General features: G+C 36.9%; 1 protein-coding gene across 1 annotated transcript in view; it reads right to left on the reverse strand.

Annotated features, from left to right (window-relative positions):
* The window catches only part of LOC140245447 (uncharacterized), a 302,226-nt gene that overhangs the window by 57,626 nt on the left and 217,485 nt on the right, over positions 1-27,115 (reverse strand). The window contains exons 5-6 of the mRNA XM_072325026.1: positions 26,874-26,994; positions 17,184-17,288 (exon numbers count right to left, since the gene is read on the reverse strand). Coding sequence (XP_072181127.1) covers positions 17,184-17,288; positions 26,874-26,994 — 226 coding nt within the window. The remainder of the gene's footprint in view (positions 1-17,183; positions 17,289-26,873; positions 26,995-27,115) is intronic.

Raw genomic sequence — 27,115 nt, forward strand, 5'->3', positions numbered from 1 at the left:
AGTCACTGAATATACTTTTAATCTTATCCTGGAAATTCTGAGTTGCTAAATGTTTTTTACTCTCATCTACAGAGTACCGACTACATCACAACGACACAAAACTTCTGCAAATGGTATTTACATGATCATTGGACTGAGAAAAAAAATCATCCATGTTGCAATTTTTCATATTGTTAAAGTGTTTATTTTCAAGTGATTTATATCCCCTTAAGGAATACAGTTGTCCTTCTTAAGGTGATTACAAAATAATTGATGTGCATGTTATACAAGTTTGTTTGCAAGGTGATTACTGGGGGAAGAGAGTAATTATTTCAGTTCCAAACAATTTATTCTGTCAAGCTGCAGGTTTCTTTAATGATGAATTTATTCATTTTTCATCATAAACCCTTTGTTTCAAATTGACCAAACCCTACCACAATTTAGAAGATCGTAATGCATGTAAGGATCGACAGATTCTGGTCAATATCTTTTTCCCCTTCCAGAAAATTATGGTGTATGACATTTTAATATCTACATTTGCAAAATCTTGTTATTCAAGAACACATCTTGAAACAACATGTAATTGAGAGTTAGTTTCAATATCTTATAAGAATATTAAATTTTTTTGGGGGGAGGGGAGAGGTTCTCACACATGGAAGCTTTAAAAGTGCCATGCAGCTAAAGATTCTTTGGTTTTCATATTTTGTTATTTCTCAAATCATAAACTAAATAGTAACTAAAAACAATATTACAGTATATCCAAAACACTGACAAGCTGCTAACACTATCTGTACTTAAAACGTTTAGGTTTATTCTTAACTTTCCCAGAAACTTTAATATCCTAGTAGGCTAGTAAATATGACACAAAAACATTTCTTTGTATTTCATGCCAATGAAAGGTAAAAAAAAAAGAAGAAGAATTTATTAACATTTCTCATGGAAAGGGGACAAACATGAGAAAATGTCTGTATTTTCGCACAAACAATCTGCGAAAACATGCGAAAGCTGACACTGATACCAACAGCACAAGAGAGGACTTGCATTTCACTTTCGCAAATTAAATGCAATGTCCAGATCGCTCCTAGTTTGAAGTGCTCAATTTGTACGACCCTTTGGTCCACTTTGCCACAGGTTTACAGATAATATGTATGAATTTTGATACCTGGCCTAGGATGACACGGGATGGATCACAAAGAAATAGAACAATCACAAGAGGAAAATGAGGGACTCCGATAAATTGCATCATCCTAAATATCACCACGTTGCCAAGTCTAGAAAACGCAGCAAAATTTCATTAAAGTGTTCCTTTCCGTCCTCCTCTCGACATGCAGAAAAAAAAAGTGGTCTCAATGATGTAACTCAGAAACCGTTGCGCAAACTAAGGGGCAAACCAGTGCTCCGGTCAAAAAATATCACAAAATTTCATGCCAATATCAAATCTCTTCCAAACACATGTCAAATCTAGGCAGAAACTGGCGTCAGTTTGGCTGGGCAGCACAATTCCTTCAGTTTGATCTTGCTGGGGTAGTACTATAGGCTTGTTGATCTCTTTTATGATTATCAGAGCCTCTGCCTTTGGTTTCTCAAAATATCTGCAGGATTCTACAATCATGTTGTGCAAGGGATTGGTATGCTGGCATTTAAAACACAATATTGTAATGCAGCGCTTCTGTGATGGAAAACAATGCCACTGATACATTCAAGGAATTAATTTTTGCTTGGTACATCTACAAACAAATGAACACTTTCTTTCTCCCACTGTGTGTATTCCCTGAAAACATTTGGAAACTCTAAAACTTCCATAACTTTCTTATTTCATATCTGATTTTAATGAAATTTTATCACTCTCTTTGTCTGATATTTAAATACTTTATCTATATTTAAAATCAACTTGTAGGGGTATGGAATTGGACTTTCATTGATACATGCCGTTCCAATTAACCTTCCTGGCAGAGACAAAATACTGCCTGTGCTGGCCAACACTGTATGAGGGCTCTTGTGCAGATTGTCTCACAGATTCCACTCGTAAAGGACCAAAAACTGAATCATAATGAATCTTTAAAGATAGAAAATGCTTCATTTTTCAACATGACAGGCAAATAAATGTAAAATTCTGGGTATGATGGTTGAGTGATACGCTTCTGACAGGTAAATGTGATATCAGTGACAAATTATGTAGAATAAAACCAAAAAAAAGTTATTCTCTGAGCCCATGCCAATCACATCAGGCTCTTTCCTTTTCATCCTCCATTTATACATGTAAGACTCAGCAGCCAGTGTATTCACATTTTACAGTAGTTTAAATCACATTAACCCGTTGAGGACGAGTCCCGAGTATACTCAGGCAGGTGTCTATGAGAAATGTGTGCTGAAGCGAAATTAGTCCGTCCTCAACTGGGTTAATGATTTACATTCAGCCCATGATGTACAACAAACACTATATGACTATTCCTTGCATATATGCATGTGTGTGTCAGGATGCAATCTGTAGTATTATATCTCTTTATTTTATATGATTTGTAAAGCACATTTATGCACCTGTAATTTGCATAATCAATGAATTGAATCCAAACTATCTTTGTGAATTCCAGCCTTTGTTTGAGTTCAATGGAATATTACTCTCTAATTAGTTGTTCACAGGATGTTCCTTATCTTAATAAATAGTCGAAGGTTCATAGAACATATACTGATCTTAAAGGGTGTGTACAGTTCTGGTTGAGGTGAGAATTTAGCTTTTAATGTTTTGCAAGATATTCAGAAACCACTCTATGAGATGTCAAAGAGCATGCAATTCTAAGGGGTATCAATAGTTTATTTGATGAAAATCGGTTTTGAAATGGCTGAGGTATCCAAAAACAAGGTGAAACAAAGAGATCCTAATAAAAGGCGTGGCCTGTCGCCTTTTATCATTACCGCTTTTTTTTTTTTATATCTCAGCCATTTGAAAACCAATTTTCATCAAATAAACGTTGAATCCTTGAAAATTACATGCTCTTTCATATTTCATAAGAGGTTTCTCATTAACTTACTTAGGAATGTTCAAAACATGAATCCCCACCTCAACCAGTACTGTACAGCCCCTTTAAATCTTAAAGATTAGCTTGAATAGCTCATAGTTCAGCCCCGTGCAGATGCACTCAAAAGTTCCCAATTTTAAAGATTATTTAAAGATCACAACCACAAAATTTCTTGGGGTTTAACACGCTCTCTCTACAAGCCTGGGGTTGCACACTCGTAGTTCAGCAACGTATACATGGGCATGATATTAAAAAAAAAAAAAAATCAAAACGAGGTGACCTCTCAATAAACCCTATATTCCCCCTCAGCTTCCAAATCAACTTCCAGAGTTGTGTTCTACATTACTGTATTGTCACACATAATAGGGTTTATCCCAGCACTGCACGTACATGTATGTATTTCTTCTGGTCTGTGGTTAAACATTAATTGGGACTTTTAACTCGAAAATTCAATATTTAATCCGTTCCATACTGAATTCTGAAATCCCCATAGACTAATAGTACACAGGCCACCAGGTTCCTGTAGGGAATGGGTTAAGGTTAGGCATCTTGCTGATATGCATCATAGTAAAAATCTACAAACTATTATCATACTGTACAAGTGGAAATTTTCGCAGTGTTGAACTTTCAACGCATTTCATGCAACCAGAAACTAGCGCAAAAATAAGAGCATGCTAATATTTTTGCTGGCCATGATAATGTTCCTGTGCATGATATCTTGATTACGCGGAATTAAAAACACGCGGAACTGTTCCTAACTAGCCAAGTGCAAAAAATTAGTCGTGCGAAAATATCCACTTTTACAGTGCAAGTTGAAGACTTCGAAGATTACAAATGTTATGTGAACCCAACTAGTAATATATCCCAATTTTCTATCTCTCTCTCTATAAAAAAAAAAAGCAAAAAACAAAATAACTCTATCTGCGGGTTTGTTTGTTTACTGATTGTTTTCATTCAAAATTGCCATGCTTCCTCCTACAGGTCTGTCTCCCTGTGAAAAACAAACTTCCTTGAAATTTCAGCTTGTTGTTTTTGGACCACAAATCCAGACAGTCTATCAAGCTGCTAGGGTAGTTCCCCCTGGCTGACACTACGAAGCAGTTATCTGGGTGTTTATGAGAGCTTGTTCCCCCCCCCCCCACCATATTGTTATTTCCCAAAGATGAATAATTCTTTAGTAATAATGATGATGATGATAATAATGAAAATGATAATAATGATAATAATAATAATAATAATAATAATAATAATAATAATAATAATAATAATAATAATAATAATAATAATAATAATAATAATAATAATAATAATAATAATCATAATAATAATCATAATCATAATCATAATAAACAAGAGACCTTGGGTTCTCGCACTTATCTAAAGGGTAATAGCAAATGAAGAGGTTTACAAAAGAGCTGGGAATGAAAGGGTTATAGAAACTGTTCTGCAAAATGAAAAGGTGTATATAGGAACTGAGAATAAGAGGCTTATCAAATAGGTACTGCAGATTGAAAGGGTCTACAAAATATCTGAGAATGAAAGGGTTATAGAAACTGTTGTGCAAAATGAAAAGGTGTATAGAGGAACTGAGAATAAAGGGGTTATCTAAAGGGTATTGCCAAATCAAAGGCTCTACAAAAGAGGTGGGAATGAAAGGGTTATACAAACCATTTTGCAAAATGAAAAGGTGTAGCAAGGTGCTGAGAATAAAAGGGTTACCTAAAGGGTACTGCAGATTAAAAGGGTCTACAAAATAGCTGGGAATGAAAGGGTTATAGAAACTGATATTCAAAATGAAAAGCTCTAGAAAGAGGCACATCAAATGGGTACTGCAGATTAAAAGGGTCAATAAAGGAGTTGGGAATAAAAGGGTTATCAAAGCTGGTATGAAAAATGACCTATCCAGAGGTACTGAGAATAAACATGCACCTTTCTGATGCTGAGTACAATTGCCAGGTTAAACACTTAAAAGACAAAATTGGATGTACAAAAGTAGGAGCCATTGATAACCCCTATTTAGTAAAAGTATTCCTGTCTTTAGGTTTACCTCGACCCTGCTCTATAGGAGCTGGTGTTATAGCTGCAAACCACGCCAGCCATTGGAGCAGTCTCAGGATAATACTTGGTTCGTTGTCACAGGCCTCTGAAGTCACAACTTCCAAATGGAGTTTTCTGCACAGAACCACTGATATTACAGTAGATAGGGTCTGTCTGCCCAGAAAGTAAACTCCTCAACACAGACAAGTGCTATAAACAAGTCGAATCATCTCTACTCCGGTCTAACAGACGGCGTCCACGAAAGTGATACATGAAACAAAATGTTTCCAGTCTTGCATCGTAGCTCCAATTACAACAAATAAAAATATCGCATGGCTTCATGTGCTGGCAAAAGCTAAACCAGTTGGCCTTGGTCCCATACAAAAAGTAAAAACTCAAATCCAAGCCATCCCACTTAACGTTTTTACTCCGTAAAGTTATGAGCAATAAGTTTCCAGGCTCATGCCAAATCGAAAATAAAAGCCACAATCAAGCGAGAAGTCACGTCACGCGACGTCTTCAGCAGAAGACACATACTTTGCATTGCACCTTCCAACAGCCCGCTCTGGGTCAAGCAACTGGTTCCTGCAGACCGGGGGTTTGACGACGAAGTGATGTAATCAGAGTCCTCGTCTCGTCTCGCCTCGCCCCGTGTTTTGATTTCTTGCGAAGTCTGCACATACCACACATTGAGGAAATGACAGGTTAATGACAGGATCAAATTTAATACACAGTCCCCGCAGGCCACAGGCAGGGCAGTCAAAGTCAGTATCTGACACGAAGCAGTCAGAAAAAATGGTGGATGCCCAGTAACATAATGGCAAGAGATTCCAATCTGGGCTTGAACTGAACATGAAAGTAAACTCAAAGGCAGTAATAATACCTTCTTCTCTATACTCACAAGTTTGAAACCTAAACTGGAGCTAAATATTTACACAGCAACTGTTACTAATTTCAGCACTAGCTCTGAACATTTCGTAAACACAAGAGTATCAAGCAGTAACGAACAAATTCTTCACACAGTTCCATCTAAATATAGGCCACATCTGTCCTGTCCCAACTTTGCAGAAGTAACCAACTTGACACCGCCTGGCAAATGCATGTGACGCATATGGTTCATCCAAACCGCCATGAGGTTAGCTGTACGGAATGGGTCCGAAAGTCGAGCAGCTGGGTACGGGAGCGGAAGGTGGTTTGGCCCCCGAACTTAATGACCATCATCGCGGGTAAGCCCCTCGGATCAGCAGCTCCGCGGCAGTCCCGCAACTTGCCGAGAATAGAAATTCCGGCAGAGTGGGTAGTTCTTTCATCAAAGACTTCCAGATTTTAGAGGAGGTGAGAGGATTCCCACGGAGGGGTAACGCCACATCCTTTGTGAATCACTATCCCGTGTTGATACGGAGGGGAGAAATGGCTGAAATATTTACTCATTTTTTCTCTTCTTCTTCTTCTTTCTCCCTGTCCCCTCTCTCTCCCCCATCCCCCCCCCCTCTCTCTCTCTCTCTATCTTCCACACACCCCCATGATGCCAACAACTGCTAAATGGCAAAAGACCGCGTAAAATCAGAAGAGGAAGTACAAGGAGTTAATTTGAGGATTGCGCCTTAGCCACCCTCAAGTGCGTGGTCCTCTGACTAACCACTCTGCAAATTAGTAAAGTTCAGGAGACCAGTCATAAAGTTCATCCCGGTGGGCAGATGGAGCCCTCTATGAGGAATCTCAAACAGGACCAACAATCAATTTCAAGAACCAATTTCAAGAACTTTGAAGAAATAGAACTGCACTGCACTTTACTAAGCTGGTGCACTGATGATAACAAACACACAAAACACAATTTAATTTGTCAGCTGAAAAACATGTAATTGCCTGTGCATGTCCCCAACTACTAAAGCTAACCCAAAACAATTTTTCTCAGGATATGAGCAGCATCAACAAGCAGGCTGGTGGCAGAAGTCTAACCATCTAGATATGAAAACTCTCAAACAAGGTAAGTAGCCACTTTGAATGCAATTGTGATATCAACAAAACTTTGTCTACCAATAAACTTTCAGCCACAGTACAGAGTGTCTCATTTCCATATCAAGTAGGCTACATTACATTTTAATTCTCACATCTTCTGCACAAGGAAGTAGAAGTGTATTTCAAATTTCTGCTCAGACCTTTGGAATGCCAAACATACCATCCTACCACATCAAGACAAACAATCAATGGCATAATGGCCACTGAAAGTTGGGTTTTACATAAAATATAATTCTCTTTTTCAATGAAACTAAACATGCATTTGTCACACACACACACACACAAAAGAGAAGATCTCAAACATTAATGGCTACACTTCCTTTGGAAAATACAGTTTCTCTTCATCTATGTTGAGAAAAGAAGGGCATTTTACATTCATAGATTATGGAGGGTAGCAATGAAACAGTTTATCACATTTTTATGTTTGATTGTCAAATATTAGGAAAAGCTCTAAGATGTCTGATGGAATTTCATCTTAAACCTTTGAATCACAAGCAATCATCCAGGTTGTATGGTTTTTCATTTGCTGACTATATGATAACTGATGAATGAATGAATGAATGAATGAATGAATGAATGAATGAATGAATGAATGAATGAATACAATTTTACAACAGCATTGCATGTCTTCACTTTAATGAACAAGCCTCATTTGCATTCAATGACTCTAAACTCCACTACTATTTTCATATGACATCAAACAAGTCTCAATTCTGCCATCAATTCTTCTGATCCATCACTTAATCATGATCTTAATATCATCATTTTAATACTACTGTTATCAACATTAGAATAATAGTATTATTACTATCATCATGTTTATATCATCATTATCATCAATATAATTTTTACATATCTGCAAACTATTTCCTATACTGCCAAATTTGAAGATCAGAAAAAATGAAATACCTTGGTTTAACATGAAAGAAAAACAAAGACATCTGGTTTATACCACGCACACATTTCAAAACAACATAGCTGCCTAATTCTTCCAAAGTGCTCTCAATTACATAATTGAGTCATGCTGTAAACGTAAATCATGATTGGCGTGACAGAGGAGTAGAAAGAGGGGATGGAAGACTCTTTTTAAATGGGGGGATGTACACTCTAATGGTATCACCGTGTCCCTGTAGAGGGTGCCAATTAGGGTAGCAATTATGTAATCAAGGGCATCCTAACATGTGATGGCCTTTTATCGCAAGGTAGCAGCTTTGACCAACTAGATGCTGTTCCCCCCCCCCCTCCCTGTAACCTTAAAAAAAAATTGTCCTTGTTGCAACAAAATTTGTTGTGTGGGCAATACTCAAGGAAAGTTGGGGTTTCTGTCAGCTAAACCAAGCTCTGGTTCAATTGAGAGTGTGACAGCTGACGGACAGATAACAAGTGTCGTGGAATCACGCCTTTCTATCAAAGTTAAACCATGCTTGATGGTTGCACATGTTTATAATCATATCCTATATGCTGTCACTGAATTAGAGCAGGAGCTTTAATTTGGGATCTCTCATAATACCCCCCTTCAGATAATCTTATTTTGGTAAGATATGACCCTTTATCACTCATGGTACAGACTCAAGGGGAACAAGGCAAGAATGACCTTCCTATTGAAGGGAAAGATTAGGTTTAATGGATCAAGAGCCACGGATCAGAATCACTGGGATAAAGTCATATTCAGTGATGCCATCATATTGTCAGACTGTTACGTACAGAGCCTAGACAGGATCAACATATAATCCAGAGGAAGTTATTTGTCATCTCTCGGAGTAATTGAGAAAGACAAAATTATTTATGATGCTGAGGTACATGGAAAAAAGAGGGAAAGTTTTGATAAAATCTATCAATTTTCATTTAGTGTAAAATCACTTTGCTCTCAAGAATGAACTGATCAAAACAAGTTGACGTAACTTTTTTTTTAGACATAGGAAACCTGAATCTCTACTTCCTTCCTATTAAAAGAAATGCATTTCCAATGTAAAGGCACCCACCAATAGGAACCAAATAAACTAAATGCTGTTAATTCTCAAAACTTGCTTTTTTGTTGTTGTAAGATACAGTAGGTGCATTTATAGAGAGATATTGGTAACATGCATAGAAAATAATATCACATGCAAAGAATTGCTAATAAAATAAAATAACAAGTTCACAAATCAGCAATATTTGACACAATAACAAGCTAGAGGTGATTTCATAAGATAAAGACAGAATCAAAATAATGCATTTTACTCATGGGAGAAAATTCTGAACGGTCAAATAAAATTTCAGGAAGATTTCAGTAAAACACCCAAATCTTGCACATGCTCTATCAATATCTTCTCAATGTCTGACATTTGATTTGGCACATACTAATATTTCTCCGAGCAACCAGAAATTTACTGAAACAAAGTTCTGCATCAAATATACGGCACATGGAACACGTGATAAATTTGTGTACTGCATTCGTGTCAGTTTGGAAATTACTTCTGATACTTCATGTGCTTGAAATGCAAGTCAAAATTTGAAGTCTTTCCCATAAACTTATAAAGAATTGAACAATGTCAGAACACAAACATGCAATGAAAAGTCAATACCACATTGAACACACTAGTCATGTGTCATTTGGATCAACTGATTATCTGACTGTATGAATGATAAAAATCATCTTTTTTTGGAAAAAACAGGATGGCTCTCCTTTGAAAATCCCACCGCAAATATTTGAGCATCTTTGGGCAACCTCACAGTTAATGTACAAGTTAGGTTCAGCATCTACGATGACCTTTCATGTAAGGCTGATATCAGAAACGACCACAAACAAGCTTTCGGAAGTGATTTCCAACTCTCAGAGAACGTGAACTTGGAGACCGTGAACTAGATGTTTTAATCTAGTTGAGGCTCAAAAGCTCTTCTTCATAAAAACTTGATAGCGATTTGTTTTGGCATATGTTTTTTATAGACTGAAATTACCCTCTACAGAGTTTGGAGTTGAGAGCATGATTGGAAAGATAAGCTTTCAGAAATATCATTACTCACATGATTTAAACATATCAAAATATCTTGGTTATGTATCGGGAGCTCTGGGCTGAAATCATAACAGAGTAATGAGAACCCTAAGCTCTGAAAATAGAAACAGCAACAAAATCAAATTCAAATTTTGATATATAAATGTATGAGAGTAAGCTTTAACTATATTTCGAAATTTAACTGAAAGAAAATGGCATTGGGGGAAATACATGTACGGTATGCTGTATGTCATATTCTAAAAGTTCTCATTATTTTGTTGCAAGAGTGGATTGGAAATATTTTGTTTTGAGTTAAAGGGAGATGAGGTGAAGACTGGTAACTAAGGTTACATTTTAGTGACCAAATAGTAATGTCTGGATGACTAGATGACTGAATATCGGTAAATAATTCAACTGTCTTCCTTTTCTTACAATTCCGGGTTACAAATTATGATAATGCCATTAAAGGCACATGGTCCCGGTGGTTTAGTCAAATGTGTACACGGGCGCACGGTGCAAATTTCCTATAGAGACCAACGCTATCGACTTCTCTCTAGCGCTTACGCTGTGACCCGTTTCCCCGAGTCCGAAGAAGTCCGATCCACTGTAGTCAGTGGTCCTATCACAGTTCGGCTCATGATTCGGCTGAGGGGGATGACAGCTTTAGCAAACTTCTTTTGCGATGTCATAATAAGAAGCACAATAGGTATATGCGCGCACCCTGGCATTACTACAGACTGCGTGATGCGCAGAGAAGACAATGAAGACAACGAAGGCAACGTTACCTAGCAACACCTACGCGCTTTACTCTTAATGACAGCTCAACTTCGGCAATCTTCGTATCATTGCTAACGGTGATCAGCAGTATCATCAACAGCGCCCTCTACACTACCGGGACTATGCACCTTTAATATTCACCGTTTCTTCACCCTGCATGGGCAAATCACACATTCTTAGGAAGATATTCTGCCTTACGGGATAAGCAAATTAACACAAATAAGCAAACACAAATACATAGTGAGATGGCAGTTACCTTTTCTTTGGGACAGTGAAGATAATAATCCTATTTTTTTATAATCACAGCATATCCTCCTTTGCCAAGATTTGCCAGCTTAACAAGACTTTGGCAAGGATGTGAAAATTAGATGTAATTTCAATTTATATGCACATACATATTGTGTTAGTTGGTTTACATTTAATCTCACAAAAATAAATATTGCATTGATTTCACTCTTCCTAGATGTTAGATGAGCCCTAGAATAATGAGTAAATAAAAAAAAAATGCCTTGTGGCAAAAGCCAGGATTCCTTGCAGAAAACTAAATTAAAGGAAAATGTTCACTTTGATGAGAGAGTGAAGAATGTATGTATATATCATGAAATATTCACTACGGTCACTTTTCAACAGCTTTTCTTCAACATATTCAAAATCAGTTTCAAAAAAGATTTTCTTTTTTTCATATCTATGGTAGGATAGGAAAGTTTGGAATTTGTAACCCTCACAGATCAGAATCAAAGTTCTTGCAGAATTCTTCAGATTTCATTAGTCGTCCTCGGGCAAGCAAGCCAGGGTGGAGAAAATGGCAGGTGGTTAAAAAGAACTTTAGTGAAATTCACATTGGCATAGCCTCGGAGCTAAAAGGTAGTATTCCTGCATCAGTTGTCCTGCATTAATGTCCTTTTCCACCTCATGATGTGATGTGCCCACAAAGTAGACCAAAAATGCCATTAAGGATGATATGCCTGGTAAAATAGGCAAAAGTGCCATTAACACTCTCACAACCGGCACAACAAAAATGCCATTAACACTGTACACACACAAGATGCTTTTGGTAATGAGAGAGGTACATGTACATGTCAGGGTGACAGTATGTGAGAGGAGACAGTGAAATGTGATACAGCCACTTTGAAATAGATGCATTCCCATGTGAACAGTGCTCAAATGCTCTATGTACCAGACGTCAATAGGCTGTTCAAATGAACTTATACCAGGTAATTCAACCTCTATAATATGTCAACAGCATCATTACGTGTGCTTATGATGGACACATTACCAGGAACTCATTCTCATTAGTAAATCGTTCCCATAACGACTGCGCAGACATGAAATTCCATTTGTGCATAGCATGTGACATACTCTTCCCATACAATCTTAAAAACAACTAACGAACACGGCCTATAATGTGTACAAGAAGTTGTTGGAAAAATGTCAAAGGCTTTATAGATTAGGGATAAGAAAACTGAATTCATAGATTTTCATAACAGTGAGAGGTCAAGATATTCATGATATTGTGGGCAAAGAGAGAGTAATTATCAAATTTCTTTCAAATTACAATAACAAAATGAGGAAAGTTTAACCCACACAAGAAACAAACAAAAAAAAAAGAATTGTCAAAGGGTCTCAGTGTTTCATAGAAGTGAGTGATTTTGTCCTATTTCAAAATTATGAACTGGGTTTGACAATGTGTGGGTTAACAAAGAGTGCTTTCAAAGTTCATTTCCCAATTTAAGAGAAGGTGTTTAATTCCGTGTAATAATAAACTCATCCTTGAGCCTTATTATTCCATCTCTTAATTTTAGTTCAATATTTTATTTAAAGAAAAGAAAGGAGGTATGATCACTTCACCACCCAAGGTTAACTTGTATTGCTTGTCATAGAAGCTGATGCTCCTGAACGATGTTACTATCCTTATTGGCATCATACAGAAGCATCGTATTCTTAAACGGAGTGTGGTACTCTTTTGCAGAGAACCTGGTAATCAATGATTTCCTCAACTACCACAGCAATATCCTCCGCGTAGTGAGAGGGTAAATGATTCGGGGACGATAATTAGATCACGGGGAGAACGGTTCTGCGCGACTTGACCTATCAAGGAGTTGGAAACAAATTAACTCTCTGACTGCTATCAGCAGCCAATCGGCACACAATGACAATGGCATTAAGAAACAGAGAGCCTACACTGGGTTAGGATATTGATATTACTTCTCACATATCCTCCTACTTTTCTCCTATCATCTTCTCATAAACACTTCCAAGAAGCCCTCAATGAATTTGTGGAAAACAGCAAGATGAACTCGGGGAGGAAAAAATAGATTATAGCTTACAAATTGTCCACTTCTGTATATTTTTTTTTTCTCATTCCAGTTTGGTCAGTTTTACCTGGGCCCTGTTGCATACAAAAATATAATCAAACATATTAAGGACAAAAAAAAATCAAACATAACTCAGGTATCAGCCAATCAGAATCAAACATTCAGAGACTTATGGTTGTTTGTCTGTTTTATATTTGATCTGGTTTTCATGCAACAGGGCCCTGTATTTATTCCACTTACAAGATCACACACTACCACATTGCTTCAAAGTTATGGCAATTACCCATACAGTAGGCCCGTTCACACACAAGGGAAAAAGTGAAATTTAAAAATTGATTTTATCACGATCAAAATTTCGAAATTTTTTCCTGTGTGGACAGAAAAATCTTACTAATTTTCGCGATCCTGATCGCGATCCAACTCGCACTATTAGTGCGATTTTTCAGAAAAACCGTGATTATTTTGCCAAGCGTCGTGTGTGTGTGTGAGCGTGATCGAGATTCGGAAATCGGTATTTTTGCGCGAAACTCTATTGGGACCGCGGGGTCAGTCTTCGGTCATGCAAGTTTCGCGCATGCGCAATTTGGCCACTGAGCGTTCTTTCCTTGCTGCGAAGTGCGATTTTTCCCTGTATATGAACGGTCGGAAAAAAAAAAATCGAAATTTGGATCGCGATTGTAATTTCGATTTTCGTTGTTTGGGAACGGGCCTATTAAGTGCACGGTATAACCAAGGAGGTATTTATATATTAGGCAAGCTGCTTGCCTAATACCTCCTTAGTATAAACCTGTTCCCACACGCAAAGGACCTTCAGAGATAATTCCTCCTTGTCTATATTACCATTCACTGAATTCTTCAAACTGCATATTTCATCAATCTGCAGGTTTATCACTAATTTCAATCTCATCTCGCCAATTCTGAATCCTACTTCATATGTTTGTGCCTGATATGTTCCCTTCCCATACTGTTAAAGTCCAACAAATCCAGCTTATTAAAACTTACTTTCTTATTCAGCCCTGAAAAACATGAATGATACCCTCCAACCCAACTTTCCATTTTAAAGCTTTTGTACATTAGACTAAATCCTACTCCTACACCTAAAATCTTTGTGATATTCACAGGCCAAATGTGAATGGACATTAGTCTGATAACCGAAACAAAGAAACAAAAAAAAAAATGGTCAATCGAGTCTTTAAAAAAGTCACAGATTTTTTGGTCCAAACCTCTAGTCTTTCATGGCCTAGTCCGAATGCCCCTAACACATTAACCCCAAGCAAAAGTCATTGTGATGCAAGGGGGATTAACAGATTAACAAGATTACATAATCCCTTTTCAATGTCTGTTGGTTTCAAGACATCCATGTGAATCAGCAAAGAGAATAAACCACTGGATATGTTGATCACATAACAATGGACAGTGAGGATTAGGTGATATTGGATCTACATTGGAGTCTTGTGTCATTACGGATTGAAGTAAAGAAAAGATGAATAATAAGAGAATGAAGAATGGCCACAAACTAGAAAAATATATTCTAGTTGTATCCTAATAAGGTTTGCCAACATTCACAAATGTAAATCAGGGAAAACTTTAAAAGAGCTTTCATGGAGATACTCATGTGCTACATACATCTTGATAAGGGAAAATAATCCCAAAATCACATAGGATTTTTATTCTTCTATCAGGACACAAACAATTAACTTTCTGTGGAGCCTTTTTCACTGCAGATTCAGCAAGACTTGACAGGACTGTCTGTACTTGAAATAAAGAGGGCGCCAAGATTTTACCTAATGGGTATATTAGTATGGGTTTAATAGCATCACTCCATCAAAGTGTCACAAACACAACACTTAACATTTACCAGAGATTTGTTAAAACCGGAAAAGGGACAAATATCTGGAGGCAATAGGAGAACAAACTAACTCTTGCCCCGCCCCCCCCCCCTTTTCTTTCTCATGTTTCCTCATCAAGCCAATCTGCATCAGCATTGCCACGGCAACCAGCCCTGTGTCATCCATTCTATGGAAGCTAAAGGCAAGTTGCATCAAGTTTAAAGTGTGTCACTGCTGGTTGCTGCCTCATCATTCCTGGTAACTAAATTATTTGGCTTATGGTGGATGCTTTCTCAATGCCATACAGCACTGCCTACAAACAGGATATTGATGAGAACTTAAAAACTGTATGACATCATACCAAAAATATATCAATGTGAAAAATACAAGCTAACATTGCAAACATATCAATCATAGAACTCTGGACAAATGTCCTGAAATGCTTCTCCATGAAACATGACTCAAGACAAGTGACTGGTTTGCATGCAGTCATATACATGTATGTCCATATACAATGAACGTAAGTGGATTAAAAAAAAATCACTAGTAGCTTACAGCATTTATCAGAATTACTATCACCCCTTTTAAATGATCTTATCCTCACAAAAGCATCAATGTAGCTTTAAATCTTTTGAGATCACTGCTTTCCAGAAGAAGACCACTTGGAATTCAGGCTCAATGCTGCATATAAACCTACTGAGGAAAAACATAGAAGAGGAAAAGGCACATTTACCTACATGTGAACATATAACCAAATTGTCTGGTCTGGCATATTATAAGTTTATACGCTTTCCACATTGTTATCTCCGAATGGTATGGAAAGGATGGCGAAAATGTGACAACTGAGTCGAGCATTGTTAGCAATGACAGATGTTGGTCAATCAGGGATCCAGGAGGGCTGTACTTGTCATCTGCTGATGATTCTCACCTTTCAAAGATTAAATACACTTGAGTGTACCCGTCATCAATCACACATCCAAAACAAACTGCCGTCTGCCGAGACAATTATTATCATTCTTTTGTACATCTTTCCTCAAGAACCTAGCAGATTTGCCAACAGACGTACCAGATATGTGTCATTAGACGTGTTGGTTAATGACTAAGCTTTGAAGATTGCAGTTGCCTAGCAACAGGAGTCATGAAGATGCCATATACCAGTTTTGACAGTGACTCACAAGGTGCTCTAGATAGCTTAGCATGATGAACAGGTACAAATACTTGGCTACACATTACCCTTATCACAATTATGAGAACTCGGCCCCTAATGTCAAGTACTCGCTGTTTAATGTTGATATCATGGTACATCTTACACTATTGTACATGTATCATGAAAAGAAAAATGCTCCCCCCCCCCCAAAAAAAAAAGAAAAAAAAATCCAATCTGTCACTGTACACACGATATATTTTTTGAGTTCAACATGTCACAGTTATGAGGAATTGTATGACAGCGGCTGAATTCAAGATTGAGAGCCTCATTGATGGAATGGGAATTAGTATTACCTTTATTTGAAACAAAACTTCACTTTTTCCCACCTTTTGCAGGAGAAAAATTAGAAATTTTCCATCTTGGAGAAATCATACAACACATACATATAAGTTAAGAAAGGCCATAGTTTTTGCAAGTTTTTCATTTTAAAAATATCAGTGGACTCATGAAAATTGCATATCAATTGAAAAAACCACAAAATATATTGCGTATACAGTATACCTTCTACCATCAAACATTGCTATGTCAACTCAGGGGACTTGATTGTATGGCTGTTAAACAGATCTGTCACAAAAAGCAGGCAGGCAGCTGCCAAACTCCATTCTTGGTGATGAACACTGCATTTATCCTTTCATGCAAAAAACCTGAATGTGAGCAAAGGCGGTGAGTCTCCCCTCCCCGATGTGAGTGAAAATCAATCAGCCAGAAAGAGGAACTGGAGCACTATACCAGACAGCTGGGTGTCAGCAACCCCTTCTCCCACGGTAACGGTCTCACGGTCATTGTTACCCGTAACCACTGCAACACCCCCTTTCTTTTTTACGATTGCTTATGATTTTGCTGAGCGGTGCAAAAACATGTCCCTAATAATCTCCCAATATCCATCAAAACTGATGGAGGAGTCAGGGTATATCAGGAATTGCATCAGCGATACCAACGCTCCCCGGAGACTGAGTTCTGCTCCTAATGGACGATGAGCGATGGAACAAGGGGGTGGGGAACTAGTCATGTGACTTTATCTGCAAACTCACCTGACTTTTCCTTTGGTGTTCTTGAGTACCATGGCTGCATACGATTGGCTCACTCCGACGAGACTCTTTCCATCCACCTCAATGATCTGGTCGTTGACCTTTATCCTGAGAGACAGAGAGATATTCAAAGAAACAAGATAAGGTGGCAGACGTACATTACATGATAATAACACTGAATACAACACTTCTTCATCAATTTGCTCATTTAAGCTCACTATTCCTATTCCTATTCTATCATCAGTCTTCACTGGCTAATCATGAATAGAAGATTGGCAATCAATTGTTAATGTTTGATATAGAAAGGGCCCATGGGACATACGGTGCCCATGGCACATATGGGGCCCATGGCACATTTCCAGCACCCACACCAAGGGCCTGAAGTCAGGACCTACCAGTCAGACATACGGGTGCTGTTCGTTATTCCGAAGGTTTGATATTCCGAAGGTTCGTTATTCCGAAGGTTCGTTAATCCGAAACACGCAAATTCCCTATACCTAGAGGTTCGTTAATCCGAAAATGAAAAAGGATTCGTTAATCCGAAAATGAAAAAGGATTCGTTAATCCGAACATTTGTGGCGTTATTCCGAAGGTTCGTTACTCAGAAGATTTGTTCATTCGAAAATGAAATTCTGAAAAACGAACCTTCGGAATAACGAGCTGTAACCAGACATACAAGTCAATCACAAAGCCCATATGATACTGGGACTGGGGTCAACAACCTTTACTTTTGAATGAAAGATCTAAACTTTAAGTACTAGGTACTTGCTTTGGGACAGAGAAAACCTCTTCTTCTTCTTCTTCTTCTTCTTCTTTTGGGTTTGATAAAGAAAGTGCATTGTACTCAATGTTTGAGATCACACCATGAATTCTCCGTAATTCTGTAATGCACCACTTCAGAAGAAATGTGTCTGTCCATTCAGCAGAAGGATGGTAAAATGGGGGCTAACTCACAAGGATGTGTCAAGAAAAATTCATGTTGTGGGGTCATTGCCATTGTTGACACAGACTGTGGTAATGGTCAGTGCTCTGTGTCATGTAAGTTTCCTCACAAATAGAAAACAATACAATAATCCCTTAGACGATAAAGCCATATGATGAAACACCAGTCAAATGAATTTGATGCAAGAAGCTAAAAGTAAAAAATAAATATAAACAAATAAATATCTATATCTTGGCAGAAAGAAAAGAATAATTGGGGCTGAAATTTGTGAAGGTAATAGCTTTTTGTATGATAAAACAGATAAACTTACTGTACAACACAGACAGAAATATGAAATAGTTGGTATGTTTGAACAATTGCAAAAGCAATTTGAAGCAAATTATATAATAGTACAAGCAACCTCACATCAACTCAATTTTTATGTTAGCCTTCAAGGCTGTATACAGTGTACAGATACAGGGGTATATGGAGACACATAATTTGTCATTTACACAACGTAATACCTTTTGACAACTTTTTTCAGGTCTTTTACTTGTAAAATGATTTTTCAAAGGATTTTACAAGAATTCCCTTGGTGAAACAAAGATAATCATATACATTGAAGGAAAGTGTTTAAACAAGAAAACAACTTACTTTAAATCAACAGCTAAAAAAAAAAGTAGCAAGTACAATGTAGTTATTGATGAGGGTGAATTCCTTCACACAAAGTGTGCACCATTTGGGGGTTGAACATGCTTCTTGAGGACTTAATTCATTTTAGGTTTATATCTGAAATGATACAACTACTAAAAATGACCTCTGAGTAGCATTTAACCCATTGAAAATGGGCTCATTTTGCTACAACACACATTCACCATAGACACCTGCCCAAGTATACTCGGGATTCATCCTCAATGGGTTAAGCACAACAATCTTCTTCAAAAATATTGTAACTGATACGTGAAACAAGTTAGTCTACGAGGGCATCACGTACAAAACACACTGAATCCTTTCTATAGCTAAGGAGCATTTGATTACTCTTTTTTAAAATGCAAACAGGTCTGTGGGGAAATATTTACAGGTAATAAACTTCAGATGGAAATATTTATTCAAAGGGAACAGCTCAGGGGTTGGGGTCTGCCACTATTCTTACCAGAGAGGGCAGTCTTCATTGATGCATCATATATGATAGCCCTAACAGGCCTACGCACTTTCGTGCATAAGTAGCTTACTCTGCCTTTTGATAAGCTGCTTAGAAATATTTTGAATGCATTTCATCTTGCTGTTAATGTAGAACGTGATTCAATGGAGGAAGAAAGGGCCAGTTTATTGAAGCGGTCAAGTCACACAATACAAGTCAGGAAGCTGTCCTAGATGAGAAGGCTATAGGTGGGCGTAGATCTGTGCTAGCAGTCTTGGAGTATGATAGTTTTCATGAATCGTCATTATCCTTGTCTACATGGCTACCTTCCGGCCCCCTCCCTATTTTAGAGAAATCTTCCGCTGCTACAAATATGATACTGTAATGAGAACACTTCAATGGTAAATCATTCAGAGGATAATACCGTCTTCATGAATTATCTCCCTGACCCCAATCTGAACGTACACTGGCTGAGGTCTATAAAGCGTGCCTGATATGGAATAAACTTATGAACTTAATACAAACATGAGAAAAAAAATGGGCCAAATTAACTAAGGTCGTTTCAATGAAATTTACATGTATGATTTACATCAAGTAAACTGTGCATACCATGCACAGGTTACCTGTGTCATTGTGTGTTCATTATTGAATGCGCATGTTTGCAATAACTGCCTAATTCATGGGACCGGATTTAAACTACTTATGTGGATTTTTAGTAACCTGTTTCACTGTAATTTGTATATACATATTTCATTACAGGCACCTTGGGAATGTGTCCTTGCAAATTATTACTGTAAATGAACTTAGCAGAGAGGGGGGGGGGGAAGAATGAAAATGCAAATATTTCAAATTTGCTGTTTTTCAAAAGCCTCAGACGCACATCTGCAATAACGGAACAGTGATAAACGTACCTCTATTCACACACAGCGATTAAAAATGTACATGACTGAATTTATTCTCAATTGAATATGACTGTTACATTGCACTTTTTCGGTAGATGCAACCCCTAAATACTGATCGTCAGCATAATTTCCACTGGGTGAAAGAGTATGAGTAATAGATAACAATTTGTAGGACTCTGAAACTCATTACTCAAATCACCACATTAAAGGATGACACTGTTTCCGTGTAAAACATCGCATGCTTTCATCAAACACCTGCCTAATTTCCTAACCACACTGAGCTGATTGAAACAATGACACTTCCATGCTGAAACTAATGGCTTGCTTATTAAATCACATTCCACTGCCTTTGACGTTGACCAAATTACAACATTGATGTCAGATAAAATTATTACAAGAAGTAGGAATATGCTTATAACATTGTCAGAAAAAGTAAATGTAGGATTAGCTTTTCAAGAGTTAATAAATACAATGAAGATATAAACAAGGAAAAGCTAAAATGCACTGACTTAAATAAAAAGAATAGAACAGAATAGAATAGAATAGAATAGAATAGAATAGAATAGAATAGAATAGAATAGAATAGAATAGAATAGAATAGAATAGAATAGAATAGAATAGAATAGAATAGAATAGAATAGAATAGTATAGAATAGAATAGAATAGAATAGAATAGAATAGAATAGAACTGAACTGAATTGAATTGAATTGCATTGAATTGAATAAAATAGAATAGAATAGAATCTAAACGAGTTTAAAATAACAGCTGCCTTCAGAAGGAATCTAATTCTGCATTACAAGATTTTACGAAAAAAGTACTTTTCATGATCATCTGTTCTTGTAGCTGGTAAGAAAAAGAATAGGGAAAGTACTGAAATAATTTTTTCCTCTTTATTCCATCAACATTTTTTTTTTCTCACATATTCTGTCATTTTCTTTTTCTCCTAATATCAAGTCATTCTCAAGTCTTCTTGACAGGAACAATTCCTCTTTTTTTCGGAAATGTCACATAAAGGTTGCAACTCAATTTGTGTCATTGGTAACATACTTGGTAACTGGTCAAATGGTGTAAAGCAATAAACAAAACAAAACAAAAAGAAAACAGAGTCTAATCATTGGCACAGAAGCACTTGAGAGTTGACTACAATTTAATCGTTTGGAAGTTGATATAATGTTAAGTCTATTTGTGATGCATTAACATTCCCTGTCAGTCATAATTGCGGCATTAGCGTAATGGACAGAAATGAGAAAAACATGTGGACACATCCTTGGGAAGACCTCATGTAGTTTACACAGAGAAAGGAGTCAGCCTTCACATTTTGCCTGACATTTCCACCAAACTTCTCCACAAAATGTCACTCTCAAAGCCTTATTACCTGAAACTTCTCTACCAGTATCACTCTAAAAGCCATATTACCAGAAACTTCTCTTCCAACATCACTCTAAAAGTCTTACTATAAGCTGGCATCCATGCTAAAGTTGACTGACTGTATACCATGTATTAAAGGAAAACATGAAACAAAAAGAATGTGGTTAAAAGAAAACAGTGCACCTAGAAAAGTTCACAACATACATATTTTTTTTAAAAGGAAATCGGAGAGCAATTGTAAGACTCAAAGACCATGAGGATACTATAATTCTGACTAGCACTCCTGCCCTAGCAACTTTATGTCTCTTTAATGGCAACTCTGGAGAAATTTGGTTAGGTAATAACAACTTTTACTTTGTAGACTTCCTCTGTAGACAGATAGAACAGAAAAGCTGATCATGATATGATGTCACTTTTGCCAAATTACACTGATCTATAATTCAGTTTTCATCATTGAAATACAATCAAGCTCCATTTTTACTGACACGAAAGGTGTCGGTACATTAATTTGATTCTGTCTCTACATCAGCTTTCCCCTTATGGACAAAGCATCATTAGATCTGTTTTTTCCTATCCAAAGCTGATCAACAGTTGATGCAAATGATGATTATGTCATAATGACTATAGAATCTATGTGTGTCCCAGTAAATAAGATATTGTCTATACCCAGAGCTACTCTCTGCAAAGAAATTATCCCATTGCATGTAATAGGTTGAAAGTTCAAAATGTTTTCCTGAACATGAGACCTGGGGGCTGTTTCACTAAGCTCTAAAATCATCCCCAAGTTTTATTTGACTGATCTAAGGCCGGGACAATTTGGAAACAATATCCTGTGCTCACAATGACACATTCTAGAATGCATCATGAATATCTATGTATCATCCCAAACTAGATCTGGGGCCCGTTTCATAAAACTTGTTATCAGTGACAACTGCCACATTTCTGTGACAAATTTGCTCTCAGCCAATCAGATGCAAGGATTTCAGTAGCTTGTCACATCTATGACAACTTGTCACTGATGACAAGTTTTATGAAATGGGACCCTGATCTGAATCTGTTCCAATTGTGGGTTCACTGTTTAGCTATTAAAATTAATAGACAAATAGTTCCCATTTTAGTGAAACAGGGCTCTGATTGATGCTTAAAACACTTTTTTTTGACCAAGCAGTAAAGCCCCTCATAACCATGCAGACGTCAACTGAACTGCGTTCATCTCTTACAACTTACAACACCTGGATTCAAGTTTTTTTGTGATGTCCGTTGCTCAGTCAGACAAGCCTTAAACAGCTAGATTCAAAGCATTGATAGCAAAGTAGTGCAAAACACCATTGTCCATGGGCAGTCTTAATGGGAATCCATGGACAAAAGGACCTAAACTGGTGGTCCTAAATCAATGTGGCAATTAACCCTTTGATCCTGAGGTAACAAGCACCCTGCACTTTACCTTCACAGGGAGATCACAGTTAAAAAGAGAAAAGGTCAAACCTAATCTTCCTGATATTTTTTTGTTTGTCGTTTGTTTGTTTGTTTGTTTGCTTTTTGCATCAAAGTTCTAAGTGATGATTACACAGCATTAATCTGTAAAGAGCAGTGATGAAAATTACATGAACAGAGGTGATTGAAATTCCTGCAGAACCCCAACGGGCAAATTGCTCGCTACATCCTTTGTGATTGCTAATGTGCCCTTTCTTTAAAACAAGGGCTTTCTCTTGTTAAAAAACAAACAAACAAAACCAAACAATAAAGCATTACCTCATCTAACAGCAATTGATGTGAAATGCATGTACATGAAACATGAATTTTCCCCCAGCTTGTCTCCATAAGGGCACAATACCGATGCATTAGTCAAATGACTTGCTGCAATCATGACAGACACATCATGATTTGGCAACCAAATGAGCTGTCACTTTCACTTTGGAAGAATTGACACTTTTTGAGTACCACCTCTCTTCCCCTTTCACTTTGGAAGAATTGACACTTTTTGAGTACCACCTCTCTTTCCCCCCCCCCCCCTTTCTCTTCTGGCACCAGAAGAGTCCAACTGAGTCCAACAGGATGGCTCTTTTGTCTACATTTTGTCAGCTGAGAACCAGAAAGGTGCTATTGCATTCTGAAATTTGAGTGAAAATAAAAACAAAAATCAATTTACATGAAATAAAAAGTTTATTTCATCAAGACTGGGGTGATTTGTAACCATTTTTGCAAATATTGGATAAAACAGCGCTCTTGTAGTTTTGATTTCTAACAACTTCTGAAAATGAAAATAATTCAAAATTGCCATCATAATGTAGAGGAGATCAAGCTCTATAATATGATACCAATAACTCAATACCCTCCCCCCCCCCCCCAAAAAAAAAAAAAAAAAAAAAAAAAATATATATATATATATATACATATATATATATATATATATATATATATACATGTATATAGTCCTACATATATATATGATAATGCCCTTATGGTTCTCAGCCGATGTTTTTTTGGTTCTTTTTTTTTTTTTGGTTCTTTTTTTGCATTCAGTGTGATTAAACAATCATCGTTTATATGTATTAACAATGAACTGAACCAAATAAAGTGTTGCATTCTATTGCTGACCTATGCCTTATGATGGAGAATTAAAGGAGACCTCCGGATAATTTTCAGATTTTTACATTTGAACAACTATAAATTAGTTATACAGAGGACAGAGTTTCAGAATTTGTGATGATTGGGATGAAAAATTAGAATATTTTCAAAATTTAAAACAAATTGCAATGAACAAGGATGATGACATGGCAGAGTCACCATAAGAATGCATGAGTTGGGGCTCAAGAAGCAGAACAAAAGAAGAAGGCATGCATAGATTATACACAGGTGAACTCGCAAGCAAGCAGTATTGTAATGGAATTACACTGCTACATTTCTGAAATATGTGAACCTCTGTATGTCATCATCCTTGTTCAGTGTAATTTGTGTAAGGTTTTTCAAAGCATTGTTTCTCTGCTCGAGAACCACAGTAAATTCCACAAATCTATACATGGAGTTGTCGATTTATGTACTACATGATGTGAAATTATGAAAATCGTCTGGAATATCCCTTTAATGAAGCTCCGCATTGTTTGGTTTTGTGTCTTACCCATGTTTGCTTAAAAACAAATAAATAAATGCAATGTGACATATATTAAGAAAAAGTTCTTATTTTTGCATCATAGAGAAATATTGCAGGATGTCTGATAGAGATGTAAATACAAGAGTAAGTGTTTCAAGATATTCTCTTTGGTTCTCTGTTGAACAGACAGAATTCATACCGAATTTTTTGACTCTCAATTCTAGGATGTGCGAGTTATTTGGAGTTTACCAACTGGAGATGATACAAAAGGTCTCAATTGAATTCAGCTTACTGAGAGAAGACTTACAGATTCACACAGAATTCTGTATCATCAATGTCACTTATAGAGGGAGCTATACATAATTAACCTGCTTGAGTATTTGATTTTCTATACACCTGACTTTCAAGTACATACATTATCTCTGAGATTGAAGGTAGAGAAAATTTAAATAGGAAAATGTGACAACCATGAATGCTGTCTAGGAGAAGACTTGAAAACAGCAGAATTTTAGAGTCTATGAAGTACATACTAAATATCATATTTCTTGCAGAAGCGGTAAGTCTTAAAACATATTGTATCCAGCCTTTTATGCGATTCACCTAAGATACTGTAAATAAATGACTGTCTGACGTACATCTGCAGTTTGGTTTATGACAAGGTTGACTGCTAAATCTACACCAATACTCTGCAATTGTGACCGTGCACCTCAAAACGAACATAAAGTAGCACACACTGAATTTGCGTGAGGACTGAAAATACAACTATAGATGTAAGTGAAATGGGTCAACCTTGCTGAACTTGACTTTTTCATATTTTCTGAAAGAGCAGGTCTTCTTTTACATTATGCTTAAATTTGGTACCATAAAACGGGCAGGAGAGTGTGTTTTTTAGCAGTTTATCTCGAACATTTTTGGTAGAATAGTGTGATTAGGTGTGTCTTTAGAATCCCTTTTTCATTTCTGAAAAAAACCTTGTCCACACTCTTCACTTTCAACTCTAATAACTTTTGAAAGGATAGGGCTACTGATTTGAAAGTTGGCATTAATTATGGACAGAATGTGTTAATGAGGCCTGCTTAATTTCAGTTTAATCTGATAATCCCTTCATTGTTGTTACTCTGGTGGTTTACTTCCTGTTTTTTGTCCCATTCATCACACAGCCAGCACGGTTTGGTATTAAGATTAAGCACTTGAATAGACACTGTACTTCAGAGCCTCTTTTCTCAGTTCACGCTTTTCCTGAGTTTGTGCTTTCTTTCCAATATTTAGATAGGTTAGGAGAGTCCATTTGATTTGAGTTATACATAATTTTAAAGCTTAAAGTCTGCTCTTTCAGAATATAGTCTTAACTAAAAAATCATGTCTGGCGACTTTTTGTTTGTTTCGAGGTGCATTGTCACAATTTATAAATGTATATTCATAGAGTCAATACAATTACAAGTCTCGAGAAAACTTGTGTTTAGAATGGATGCTTGAGACTGTCTCCCATTCCTATCATTGTATCCTACCCCTATTGTTGCATCCATGATCAAATCTTATTGCTCACTCATTCTTTCTGATATGTTTTGTTTCGTTTATCATGATGTGTCAGCGTAAGGTTAAGATATGCTCAGAAGGATATGGAACTTAATACATCACATAGATTCACCCAATTTGAAAAAGAAAAATCACCCAAAATTTTCTCCTCATATCTCTTAACAAACAGGATCTCTGAACTTCACATTCCCTTGATTTAGTTATTTGCTCTCCTTTTTTTTTCAATGTACAAGTCTAGTCTCCATCGCTTTTTTGAAATATAATTTGATGCTTTTGACTACATGTAGATCTTTCTGATAGCCCATGGTAAGAGCAAAAACACATCACAGTACTATCACTAATGGGACTGATAAAAATCCTAAAAACTTGATTATCAAAAATGAAATATTGGGTAGAGTCCTCATGATAGGTCAACAAGCTCTTGAAACTTTAGACATTAGAAGTTAAATCAGGCATCTCAGCGGATCACAAAATTTCACTTCAATTCACTTTTTCCACACGAGGAGCTCATAACGCCTTAAATTTCCTCCCTAAAAAGATGGCCTATTTTCAAGACTTCTCACTGATTGCCTTTCTAGAATATGAGTAAATTAAAGCCATTCTACCCTTCCCTTTATTAGAAGGCCTCACTAGATATTTAAGGACACAGACCTCAATAAGACTAAAAAAGAAAAAAAAACTTTCACACTGATTCACGTTGACAGGAAAATGTCGAAAAGGTGTTGGGCTCACCTTCCATCCCGCTGGGCGGCGCCGTTGGGTGTGATGGTCTTGATGAAGATGCCCAGCTTCTCCAGCCCAGCGTCCGCACCCACTCCCATGCCGATGATGCTGAGACCAAGGCCGTCCGAGCCTGGAGGAGGAGGAGGAGGAGGTACAAATGTAAATGGACAGACAAATAAGAAGACAATCATCAGCAAGATGGGATGATGCAACCAAAAAAACAAAAAAAAAAGAAGCAAAAAGAACACACA

This window comes from Diadema setosum, chromosome 22 (genome assembly GCF_964275005.1).
Source record: "Diadema setosum chromosome 22, eeDiaSeto1, whole genome shotgun sequence".
Classification (NCBI taxonomy): domain Eukaryota; kingdom Metazoa; phylum Echinodermata; class Echinoidea; order Diadematoida; family Diadematidae; genus Diadema; species Diadema setosum.